Source organism: Melozone crissalis, unplaced genomic scaffold (assembly GCF_028551555.1).
Source record: "Melozone crissalis strain CALT ecotype California unplaced genomic scaffold, PUWL_Pcris_2 ptg000057l_1, whole genome shotgun sequence".
NCBI classification, from domain to species: Eukaryota; Metazoa; Chordata; class Aves; order Passeriformes; family Passerellidae; genus Melozone; species Melozone crissalis.
Window position 1 is genome coordinate 1,244,755 of NW_026535835.1, and position 12,811 is coordinate 1,257,565.

General features: G+C 51.5%; 1 protein-coding gene across 3 annotated transcripts in view; it reads right to left on the reverse strand.

Moving 5' to 3' along the window:
- MTMR4 (myotubularin related protein 4) overlaps positions 1-12,811 on the reverse strand; it is a 56,410-nt gene that overhangs the window by 31,319 nt on the left and 12,280 nt on the right. For 2 of the 3 annotated variants that reach the window (XM_054287227.1, XM_054287228.1), the window contains exon 2: positions 4,754-4,832. In XM_054287227.1, coding sequence (XP_054143202.1) covers positions 4,754-4,756 — 3 coding nt within the window. In that variant the 5' untranslated portion in view covers positions 4,757-4,832. Of the gene's footprint in view, positions 1-4,753; positions 4,833-9,998; positions 10,017-12,811 lie in introns of those variants that run through there. The other variant, XM_054287229.1, reaches the window with a different exon arrangement.

Here is a 12,811-nt window from a genome sequence, read left to right on the forward strand (position 1 = left end):
TCTGAGGAAGAGGAGCTGAATATTATGTGCGCAGCATGTTCTTAAGGGCAGCTGGAAGTGATTTGCCCCTTTTCCCTCCCACAGCAATGCCCACTGCTCCTGTGCTGCTCCTCCCACCCCTCCAGACATCCCTGGGTCCACGCTGCAGGTAAACAGCTTGCAGCCTTCTCCTGCAGGTCCCAAAAGGGATTTAGAGGCTTGCAGATGATACAGTGCTTGGCAAAGATAGGACTGGCACTCAAGGGGCCACCCTGCAGCCTCCAAAGGAGATGATATTCCTCATGGAGACACCTACATGCACAGGGTTCACAGGGAACATCTGCTCCCACTCGCCCAAGGAATCTGCATTGGAGCATGGGACAGGCATCAGGATGCTGAAATCTCTCTTGTGGTCTGGAGCCGGTCAGCATCCTGAAATGAATCATTTTGCCAGTGGCTGCTCCAGCTTTCTGCAAGTTTGGGAAAGTGGGGGCCAGGGAGCAGCTAATTCCCACCGGGCCAGGTCCCTTCTAACCCAAACCATTCCATGATTTTAGGAGAAAAACTGGTCCCATTCACTGCAGGGAGCTGCCAGCACACCTGACTCAGCCTTCCACAGACATGTACACCCTTCCCAGCCCTGGTGTAGCTTTAGCCTCTATTTCTTTTTGGCACCACAAATAAAATTCCTCTCTCCTTAGAAGGCACCACACCCATCCCGTCTATAGATTGAGGGTGGGCTTCTCCTCACCCCAGCACAGGCCATCATCGTGCAAATGGAGGGGAGGGAAGGCAAGGGCTGGCAGGAATGTGCATGCACAGCCCTGTCCCTGGTAGCACATCCACTGCACAGACTGCCCTGATCTGCCTCCAGCTGGAGAAAACCGACAGAAGAATTGGCAGGAGGAGGAGACTGCCCTGGAAAGGGAATTCCAGGACATGAGAAGGCAGCGGGAGCCAGGGAAGCTCCGTCTGACAGCCAGGGGCACCAGCAGCACAGGGGCCATCAGGATACTCTACTTTAGATCCTTCCAGGTCTGAATATTTATTTTCAGTGAAGATCAAACTAGGAACTGGTTATCTAGATCTTTTTTTCCAGGCGAGATGGGGAATGGAGAGACTTGCATCATTTATCTCATTCTAAAAGTTAAAATTTATTCTCTTTCTGCCTGGCAGATGCTTACATTGGGTGAGATGAGCTGCCCTCAGACATGTATTTCTCTCTCTCCATAAGCTGATGCCGAGACTGATGAGCTGTGGCCGAAGGCCCTTCTTGTTCTGCCTCCCCTGCTTCTGTCGCACAAAGGGCATTATTGTTTCAGGGCCCCTTACATAAATAGTTAATTTCCTCACAGGCTAGGGAGGTTTGTGGGTGAACTGAAAGGCTGCTGAGCCTGACGTGGAAACAAACCCTTAAACCTGTGCAAAGAGAAGTTACTGTTTTATACCACATAAATCCGGACTAGGATGGTGGGTGTCATCTTTTAATCTGGATAGGATGATAGAATAATTTATACATCTGTAATACTGCATTTGGTATTTGTTCAGAAGGGTGCCCAGAGGTGAGCATGGAATTGAATATGCGGCAAGAAACCTTTGAGGAGAGGCACAAAAGGGCACAAGCCATGGGCTGTCAACTCCATGCGGCAGCACGAGGGGATGAGGGGTGGCTGCCAATGCCCCCCTCGAGTGAGTCATGGGCCCTCCACAGGGTAAGAACCAGACACACACAGTGCCCAGGAGAGGGAATGCTGCTGTGGGAGCATCCCAGCAGCCAGGAGAGGGAATGCTGCTCTGGGAGCTGGGCACTGAGTGCCAGCACAGCACCTGCACCAACCCACCTGCCAGATTCATTTTCAGTAATGTATTGAGGTACTAAGTGCTTGTTGGGGCTCCATTAGCCAGAGATCAGGATTAAACCAACACTAGTGCTGTCCTCAAGGTCATCCCCATCAGCAGCTGGTTTTGGGGAAAAGTGGGAAGAGTTATGCAATCCAAGCTGTTAACACTAGAGCACGAATGTGGAGCAGCAGAACGGGAAGAGCAGGGGGTGAGGCACATCTGGGGTGCTGCTGAGTAAGGGCAAAGCTTCTGGGCCTGCCCTTGCTGACCACAGGACCCTGGTGCTGCGGCCTCAGCCTGCCCTGAGCACAGGGCATTAAGGCAGCCCTCAGTGTGGATCCAGGCACCCCCTAACCCAGAGCCCACCTCCAGCCCTCCCTGTGACCAACTGAGGAGCCACAGCCCCCTGGAGAGGTCACAGAGGGACTGCAAGGAGGCTCTCAGGAGTTTCCATCAGCTCTCTGCCTTCAGCTGCTGGCAGAAGCTCAGGTAAGGGGCTGAAGGTAAGTGCTTATTTCTACAGCTTGCAATTACAAATCGCTTTCTCTCCCTTGCCATGGGAGACAAAACGCCCATGGTCTCTGCCCAAAAGAAAGGAGTTCAGGGAAAAGCAAAGCTTTCATGTTTTAGTAAATCCAAAATTCCAGTCTCTGCACTCAAAAAACCAAACAAAAAACCCCAACATAAAAACAACAAGAAAAACAACAAAAATCCAATCGAGCAAACCAAACCCCACCCCTGTCCCCAAAAAACTCCAAACCCCCAAAAAAAACCCAAAAAACCACAGGTCCAGGGAGGGGTGATGAGAACTAAAGATGGCTCTGCTACAATGAATTTAAAAGGCTCTTCAGATGTCTATGGGGAATGTGTGGAGATCTACAAAAGGGGAGGAGATGCTCACAGGCAGCACCACACTTTATTGTTATTCCCAATACAAAACCAGCCAAAACAACACTGGGCTGGTTCCAAAACAAAGCAAGAGGTGCTCAGCAGCACAATTCTGACACAGCTGAAAATATTCACCTGGTTTTTAAAAGCCTGATGATTTCATGGAAGGAAAACCTACCAAGGGCTCCTAAAACATCAATAAATAGTTTCTGGATTACCAAGTCGCTGAGCTGCAGGTCCTGCCAGGTGAGGGCACACAGCTGAGTCACAAACCCCTGCAGCAGTCACTGGGCCCTGTCACTCAGGTGTCTGACCAGCCTTGCCCTCAGGGGGCTCGCTCTGGCCTCTCCGTGTTTTCTGGGGAGATTTTTGATGCATTTTCCATGTGTTTATTCCCTTTTTCCATTCATATCTGGTTACACTTGCATCCCTCTCACCCCACATTGGGTTTCAGGCCCCCAAGGTGACACCAGGGCAGCTCCAAGCTGAAGTGTGAGGCCTTTCTCAGGTTCTGACAGATGAGGACTTTCACCTCCCCGGCCCAGACTAAGTTCCTCACCCTGCAGTGTGGGGCTCAGCTCTCCCAGCAGAAGCACAGCAGATCTTGAGGCAGCACCAGGGAGCATGAGCACAGGGGCTGCAGCAAAAATGCTGAGTGTGTAGCTACTGGAGATGAGAGCTTAACTCATGCAGAGAGCATGTTTCCTTTCCTATTCCAGTTGTTAACAAAATACATCAGGGACAATCCCTCAGGAGACGTCACCATTTCTTCAAGCACTCTGCCAGATTTTTATCTTTTTTTTTTTTTCTAATGTGTTTAACCTAAATTTTCATGTCCTCAGTGTGAATTTCCAGCCCTTTGTCTGTCTCTGCAGTTCTCCTCAGCACCCCACATCAACACAAACTGGTGCTGGTCTGTGTCCCTGCAGTAAGTTCAGGCTCTGCCCACCCATAGCCCACATGCAGATCACCCCTCTTCAAACCACCCCCCTCAGGACACTCCCAGCACATCTTTCAGCATTCCCAGTCTCCAGCTTTTTCCTCCCAGCAGATCCCTTGTATTTTGGGTTATTTCTTGCTGCTGGTATTAGAGGCCCTTTATCCAAGTTTATCAGCAATCTGGCTGCTTTGGCTGTGGTTCAGATTCTCTGCTACCACATTTTTCTGTGACTAATTCTTGTGAAATTTCTGCTTCTTTGGTGGCACCAGAGCTGTTATTAACATGGTGTGAAATCCTTCACTGAGAGGTGACAGAGGAACACAATGAGAAACCCCAGCAGTAAGTTTTAAAGAAAAAAATAAATCAGTAAGCCACAAAAACTGTATGACTGTGTCAGTAGTACAGTGAGACAGAAGGGGGTTTCAGTCTTACTCACTTTTTTCCCCCAATATATTCCAATAAGAGATTTAGGAATAAATGTTTCCTGTTCACAGCATCTTGATGACAGTGATAAATCCCCTCTATTATATTATTGTATATAATACACAATACTGTTGCCCTCTTCTTGCCCATTCTGGTATTTCTTCTCCTACATTTAGCAGCAGTACAAGATTTGGACACACAAAGAACAAGACCACCCAGAGAGGACAGAGGCAGACCAGATCCATGAAATCATTAGGGTTGGAAAAGCTCTCTAAGATCAGTGAGTCCAACCATCCCCAAAGCACTGCCAAGGCCACCAGTGCCCCATGTCCCCAAGTGCCACATGCACAGGGCTGTTAAACCCCTCCAGTCAGAGACACTGACACTGCCCTGGGCAGCTGTGCCAGGGCCTGACAACCCTCCCAGGAAGGAATTTCCCCCAAATCCCCCTGGCCCAGCCTGAGGCCGTTCCCTCTGCTCCTGTCCCTGTTCCCTGGAGCACAGCCCGACCCCCCCGGCTGTGCCCTCCTGTCAGGAGCTGTGCAGAGCCACAAGGGCCCCCTGAGCCTCCTTTGCTCCAGGCTGAGCCCCTGCCCAGCTCCCTCAGCTGCTCCTGGGGCTCCAGGCCCTTCCCACTCCTCAATGTCCCTCCTGTAGAGATGAAATAGGACATGGACTCACCATCCTCAGGCACCGTCCAAACCCTCCTGGTTCAACCACAGCTCAGTCTCTTCTTGTTCTTCCACAGCAACAGCCTCACCTGCACCAAAGAGGAGACAACCCAGAGCAGAAGTTTAGCTTACACGAATTTAGTGAGGAAATTTAATTTACAGGAATGGTACTTCAGTGTGAACACAGAGGGGGAAAAATAATCAAGCCCCCCGAGGCCAGTGCCCAGTCTCTCCCTATCCCTGCCAAGCTCTGCTTTGTGCCCTTTCCAGGAGCTGCTGGAAACCAGGTTCAGCATCAGGGGGAGCCACCAAATCCTTTTGGTCACTCACTCACACAGCACCCAGCACTTGTCACATAAGCCTACAAGAGCCTGTGCCCCCCAAGCACAAAGCCCCCACTTTGGGGCAACACAGAGGGAGCTGAAGGAAGACAGGCTTGGTCATTGTGGTTCAAGGACCCGGGGAAGATCCTTCACAGGGAACTTGAGTGTTTGGAGAAGATCACTGTGGTCCTGGGAGGAAAACACCTCTAAAACCCATTGGGTCCTGCCTGGGAGGTGGGGCAGGATGCAAGCACTCCAAGGAAAAACCAGCAAGTGCTTCTGCCAGCTTTGCCCTGCTTGAGGGAGGTCACAGGGGGCCATCTGTAGGAAGAGGAAAGCCAAGCAGCAAGACTTGAACAAGGTCCTGCTCCAAGATCTTTTCCAACAGGACCAGATGCTCCCACAAGTGATCCTGGGAACTCCATGGAGGAAGGGACCCTTCCTCAAAGCTTTCAGGTGTCTCCAAGATCAGTTGATCACCAACATCTCTCTCATCTGCCAACATTTTGCCTCTGTTTTGCTCTTCCGGCCCCAGAGGGGATGGAATTATCTACAATAAAACGCTGGGAGCAGGGATGGGCTGAGCCCTGGGCACTCCTGTGCCTGAGCAGCCTCCCACTGCCCCCATCCCTGCAGTGCCCAAGGCCAGGCTGGATGGGCCTTGGAGCAGCCTGGGATAGTGGAAGGTGTCCCTGCCATGGCAGGGGGTGGGATGGGCTTTAAGGCCCCTTCCCACCCAAACCATTCTGGGATTCTGTGAAACAGCACAGAAATCTGCACGTGTGTGTCCCAATGTTTTTAAATATAACATTTTAAACAGGGATCTTCAGTATTTCAGTGTGGGTTGAGGATGGCTCAGAGCTCACCAACCCAACCTGATTTCTGCCAGTTCCCTGTAGCATGTCAGAACCCCTGGAATGCTCAAAGTCTTCCGTAAATTTTGCCACCATTAATTTTAACCTTTCTCCTCCTCAGGTGAAATACAAATGCCAACAAATGTGCAATTGGAGATTATCTAAACATCTCACACAACACATCCCAGCTGGGAATCCCCCTCCTTCCACAACTCAGGAATTGTGTTGGCTACAGAAGGGCTCTGAATACCTGCCCAAGGCTTTCCTTTGCTCAGGGATTTCCTTCCCAGCCCATAATTCAGTCAGGTTTGACACCCACACATCAGAAGGCCAAGCTGAATGCCAGCATGGAGGAGTCATTGCTGAGATGTGATTCCCACAGTGAGGCAGCTGCTCCCACCCTGCCGTGCCAGGCTGGAATCGTTATCCTTGGCCTTTCAGATCATCTCTCACGTCCCACCATGCACTTGACAGGAAAGGACAGCAGAAAGGCATGGCAGGTCAGAAGGGACTCCAGTCTTGTGCAACAGATCTCTGCATTTGATTCTTATCTTTCTGGGGCCATGGAGCTGCTCTGAGGGCTGGAGCCCCTCTGTGCCCCCAGGCAGGGAGAGCTGGGGGGTTCACCTGAAGAAGGAAAGGATCCAGGGAGAGCTCAGAGCCCCTGGCAGAGCCTGAGGGGGCTCCAGGAGAGCTGAACAAGGCATGGAGGGACAGGACACAGGGAACGGTTTCCCACTGCCAGGATGGGATATTGGGAATCAGGAATTGCTCCCTGGGAGGGTGGGCAGGCCCTGGCACAGGGTGCCCAGAGCAGCTGTGGCTGCCCCTGGATCCCTGGCAGTGCCCAAGGCCAGGCTGGACAGGGCTGGGAGCAGCCTGGGACAGTGGGAGGTGCCCCTGCCATGGCAGGGGGTAGAACAAGATGGTAAGCAAGGTCTCTTCCAACCCAAACCATTCTGTCACATTACCTTACATTTAAAAGCAGATCACCAAGTTCCAGGAAACAATGAAACTGTGATTCCCACACATTGGGAATCAAATTTCCTATGAAAACAGAAAAAACCAAGCAGTGCACTATCACCCTTCAAACCCAGATCAGTCTGGCTCTTTTGAAGTATGCAGGCCTTTTCCCCACTACTTAGCAAATAATCTCACATATCAGACTTCACAGAGGAAAGAGCCTCCAGCAGGAGCTACAGGAGAGTCACTGTCAGCCGGTGACTTGCAAGTGATGTGAGAAGCACAATTAGTTTGTAGGTAAGAAAGGGAAGAAAAATGTTAAATATGCTTTTTTTCACTAAACCTGAAGATCCTTGAATTATTGCCAACACTGAACAACAGGAGTACTGTTCCTGTGGTGTGCTTTGGACCAATGCATGCAATCATTGCTAATGGCCAGGGCAGTTTCTGGGTTCCTTCCTTGTACAAGTGAGTAATGACCAGAAACTGAAACTGTGGCTGGTCATGACTGAGGAGGCTCCTCCTCACTGCCATCCCCCAGCTCTCTGGCCAGCCAGCTGCCCAAGAGGAAGGCAATCCATGGCAGCAGGACTCCTGGCCCCATGAGCTCAGCCTGCTGGAATGCTGCTGCTCCTGTGTCCCCAGGGCCTTCCTCCTCCTTGGGAGCAGGGGCAGAGCTGAAGGGGTTCCTGAGGATTAATGGGGTGAGAAAAAGCCAGGAGATAGCACAAAAATCCAAGTGCTGCTGGAACCTCTGGGGAGCCTCCAGCCTTACCCAAATGACACTCGGCCCAGGCCACCAGGCAGTCTTGCTCCAGCACTTGTGCAGTTCCACGTGCTCCTGGGCTGGATCTCAAAGGCATCCCCTCTCTGCTTCAGGGCTGGCCATGGCCATCCTCCTTTCACAGGCTGCTGTGTCCCACTGGCTGCTGGCTCTGCCCCTGTGGCCTCCAGCCCTTGGGAGAGAGGTGGCAGCTCTGCACCCAGCAATGGTGTCCAACACCTCTCTGGGCTGCACCCACCAACCTCTCCTGTGGAAGTCAGGTTTGGCACCTGCTCAAGGAGCTGCCTCCCATGGGATGGGCTGGGGATGGCCACCTGCTATGCCAAGGTGGAGGCTGATGCTACAGAATTAAATGAAGAAGGGACCAGGGACAGAGAAAGCCAAGACAAAAAGGATGGCACTGAAAAGAAGATAAAAGAGAACAATGACCTTTCACACACAGATGGAATCAATCACAAAATGCTTTTGGTTAAAAGGGACCTTAAAGGTCATCTTGTTCCAGCTCCTGCCATGGGCAAGACCACGCTGCTCCAAGCCCCATCCTGCCTGGCCTTGGACACTTCCAGGGATCCAGGGGCAGCCACAGCCTCTCTGGGCACCCTGTGCCAGGCCTGCCCACACTCACAGAGAATTCCTTCCCAATGCATCGAACCTAAATTTCCTCTCCCAGTTTGAACCCATTCCTCCTTGTCCTGTCACTGGCACACCAATAGGTCATGTCGAGTTTTTTCATGTTGAGCCACCCCAAAGTCCAGAGGCTCAGGCTTTTCTGCTGCTGTGCAGCCTCAGGCAGAGCACGGGGCCAGCAGCTGCCTGCCCTCCCCACAGCTCACCGGAGGGAGGCACTGGTACTGCTGGTGGGGCTGGTAAGGTGACGCCACCTGACACAGCTGGGCTGCGGGAAGTAGAGAAAATAATTAATTTCTCTTGAGCATTTTTATAGCTTGTAACCTCCTCTGGAACTCTCAGTCTGGGAGACAAACCCTCAGACAATAAAGCCGTGTCAGAGTTGAGAACACTCGTAAACTCTTCATTTGCTCTGCTGCTCGAGTGACTCACACCACACTTCCTTATGCAACCACTCCGCTGCCTCCAGGGACCTTTGGCCCTCCTGGTGAGAGACAGAGAGGGAGGGACTGCAGCAGTGTGGAAACCTCTGTCCCCGTTCCCTGCAGGTGGAAGATGCTGCTGGAAGAACCTGGCCAGGACCCCAAGCTGTGCCTGCATCCTCCAGGATGCTCAGCCCTCATCCCTGGCCAGGCTGCCACACACACACCAGGAAAGGACTGCTCCTTTTCCAAACTGCAGCTCTGGCCTGCACACCCAGGTCCCCTCTCAGCTGCAATCCAAGCCAGGATGTGACAGGAACTGGGAATCTCAGCAATCCCCACAAACAACTGGGCTGTCAAAACCCAGGAGAATCACTTCCCATCCCTCAGGTCTCACGGAGCTGCAACGAAAGCACAGTGCTGAGAATTTACAGGAACCTCTGGAAAAAGCTGAAAGTCCTGCCTCTAGCACAGTGGGATGAACAAGTGTGGGGAACACAGAATAATGAGGAACAGCTCCCTGCCATCACAGCACCAACAGGGTCCTGTGGGGAGGAGGGAGGGTGCCCACACACACACGGAGCTCTGGGAAGCTGGGAAAGGGAGCAAGAGCTGGCTAAGGCTTCCTGGTTGCAGGAGTGCCATGGGTGCCCTGGGTGAGCTGGGTGGCCCCTGGCAGCTCCTCACTCCCTGCTAGGAGACTCGATTTTAATTGCTCATAAAACTCCAGCCATTGTTTGCAGTTGGAGCAGAGCTCTCTGCACTCAGCATCTGCCCCAGGCAGAGATTTTTGCTTTAATTTCAGCTAAAATGGTAGAGTTGGTCCTGGTACACTTAAAGGGGAAGAACAAGTCCAATATTAAACAGGGGATGTTAGAAGGAAAAACCAGGAAACCTAATAGCCTTATTGTGATCCCAAGTGAAACAGAAACAGCCATCTCAAGCTTCCCACTAATTAGAGGCTAAAAATGTAATTGTCAGACCCCACAGTTACATGCAAAGCAGATCTTATGGGGTGGTCTTTGTTATTTTAAACAAAATCACAGCTAAGAGGGTTGTTTCTAATGATGGCCATGACCAGCTGCTCTTCAACAACAAAACTCTTTTACTGCTGAATAACTATTAAAAAGAAAAGATTGGGCTACTGGAGCCCCCGAATGTCACAACAATACCAGATGATGGTGACAAGCTGCCAAAGTATTCAGATTGCTCTGCAGCATGGAGGGATTATAATATATGGTCTAACCAGGGGGAAGGGCTGAATTCCAGGATGAAGAATTACCCATGGATGAAGGGCTGCTGCAAGTCCAGATTAGAGGATCTCACAGGCATCCCCACACGAGCTGCTCAGCAGGAACTGGCAAAAAGCCCACTGCAAAAATATATAATAGCAGTGATGAGAGAGGGGACTGATGGGTGGCACTTCTGTCCCCAGCACTGCTGGGACCATGGCTACAACTGCCAGAGCTCTGCCAGCACACTTGGAGCAGGAAGAACAATGCCATGTACTGATCCAAAGCAAAACCAGCTCACCTATCAGCTTAAAAACCCAAAGATAATAAAAGAAAAGAATTCTTCAATATACTGCAGTATTTCTGCTAAGTATTGGTTCTGCTGACAAGGACAGATCTCAATCCAATTACTGGTAGATGAAGTTTCAGAATGGAATCAATTCCATCAAGCTTATGGGAAAAGTTGTCCTTTTTACTGCTTGGAGTGTTTAAAACTCCATGAAATAGCTGGTTTAATCCAGGTCTGAATACATGAATCTCCACAGGCTCTGGGTAAGCAGAGCTGCCCATGGTGGCACACCCCAAGCACCCACCTGTTCCCAGCATCAGTGACTTGGGCTCACAGACTGAGTCTCATGTTCCAAGCTATCCTACCTGGGAGACGTGGGGAGGACAAGAGGAATCACCGCAGGGAGGGGACACCTGCCCTTACCCTGCAGGGCCCATCCTGAGCTCCTGGGATGGCCTCAGGCCAACACAGAGCCACTGCCTCACTCAGCCCATGGCACAGAACCACAACCACCCACCTCACCCACAGCCACCAGGAGAAGGTCACAACTTGCAAACTCTTCCTGGTCGCCCAAGCCAGGAGTCAGGTCATGATTAAAATACCCTGAAAGCATTTTTCTTCATATTTCAAAGTAATCATGGACTTCCTGAAGGCTGCTGAGGCTTCAGTTGCATTCCAAGGGGGAACATCTAGGTTTCAAACATGGAATTGATCCCAAGAGCTCAGGCCAGGACACATAAATCAGCTCTCTGCAGGACTGCAGGGTTCAGGGAAAGGTGCCATAGCCAGGAATGCTCCTGACTGCACAGCACCATCCTGCAGGAGAAAAGCCCTCAAAAACACCCACATGTGGCCAGTGCTGGGCTGCTCCTCATGCCCATTGCCAGGGCAAGCACACAGCTGCACAGGGAGGATGCTGGAGGCTGGGCTCAGCCACAGAGGGACACAGGGAACACAGGGACAGGTTATCCAGGCCTGCAGCTGACAGCCAGGCACAGAGGGACAGAATATGCCTGTGCCAGCTGCAAAGCAGGGCAGGAGATGTGTGAGGATAAGGTTACACAGGGCAACAGGACAGAAACCAGAGCCCTGCTGGGACAGCAAATCCCCAAGGAAGAGCAGAAGGAGCAGCAGAGCAAAGGAGAGAACGGGCAGAGCGAGTTCAGGATTTCAGGAGCACAGCTGCCATGGAGCCAAATCTCCCAAATGGTGAAGGTGAGGGATAACATGGAGATTTAGCCAAGCTCAGGGTTCTGCAGCAGCAGTTCCAGGCTGAGGAGATGACGGACTTCACTTTGACTGGGCTGTGTCCAAGAGACTTATCATAGAAGTGGGGAAAAAAAAATAGGCATAGGAGGTGAGCAGGAGCAAAGGTGAGCTTTGCTTTTAACAGGGGAGAAGCTGCACAGCATGGAGAAGGATTCAGAGGCAGCTGAGAAACTGAGCAAGGGGGCAAGAAGAATAGTGCAACAGGGAGGAACAGACAGCACAGGGGCAGAGATCAGAGGACAAACCAGAGGAGAACTTGTGCCTGGTGCAGGGAAAAGAGCAGAGTGCCAGGAGGAATGCAGAGAGGCAGGAGGGAATGCTGACACCATATTTTGTCCTTCCCCCTCTAAAGAAATAAGGTCTTCTGCAGTAAAAAGGAAGAGGAAAGAAGGTTGGAGAAATCAGAGGGGTGCCTGGAGCAGCCACAGGCTTAATGCCCAATAAAAGCAAAGCTCTGGTTTAGTAAAACCCAGAGCAGCTCTGCCAGGAGCCCTGAGCCTGCACAGCTGTAGGACTGGCAGGCCTGGACCCCAGAGCCGCCATGGATGCACCACTGCCAAAAGGGAGAATGAACAGGAGTCATTTTGGAAAAGGAAACACAAGAGGTAGCTGAGGATCACAGAGCTTGGGAAGAACAATGCAGACCCTGGGGCAGAGTTGCTGGTGGGAACAGGGGTCACTGAGCTGGGCAGGCACCACTGGAGCAGGAGCAGCACTGGGGTGCAGGCAGTTTTGGGGTTTGTGCTGCTGAACAGGGTAGGACTGAGGACTGCTGAGGATGGAAGAACAGTGGAAGCTTTGGAAGGAAAGATGCAGGAATGTAGAAGAGGGTGTGGAAAGAGCTGGAGGGGGAAACAGGCAAACAAGACTAGATTTTGGAGGAGGAAAACACCACTAAAATTTAAAAAATGCTGAACTCGATAGGCTGGACCGGGAATACACCTGGAGCCAAGACCTGCCAGCCAACTCTGTGTCAGGCTCAGGGGACAGCTTAGCCTGGGGACACTGTCAAAGCAGTGTAATGACAACTTGTTTTGCAGAAGAGTGAAGGAACTGGGGAGGGGGAGATCCTTATGATGCATCCAAGCTCCAGGACCATGTTCCCAGCAGCATTTTGTCTGCCCCATCCTGTCCTCTGCCACATCTTGCTCAGCCAGGATTCAGGAGAGATGGATACACACGTGAGCCAGAAAGCAGTTTATACCATGTGCAAGATGGAACAAAATTACCTTTAAGGTCCTTTTCAAACCTTGCATTATGTGAGTCTGTGAGATGGGGGCGCCCAGGCAGATTCTGACAGACCCC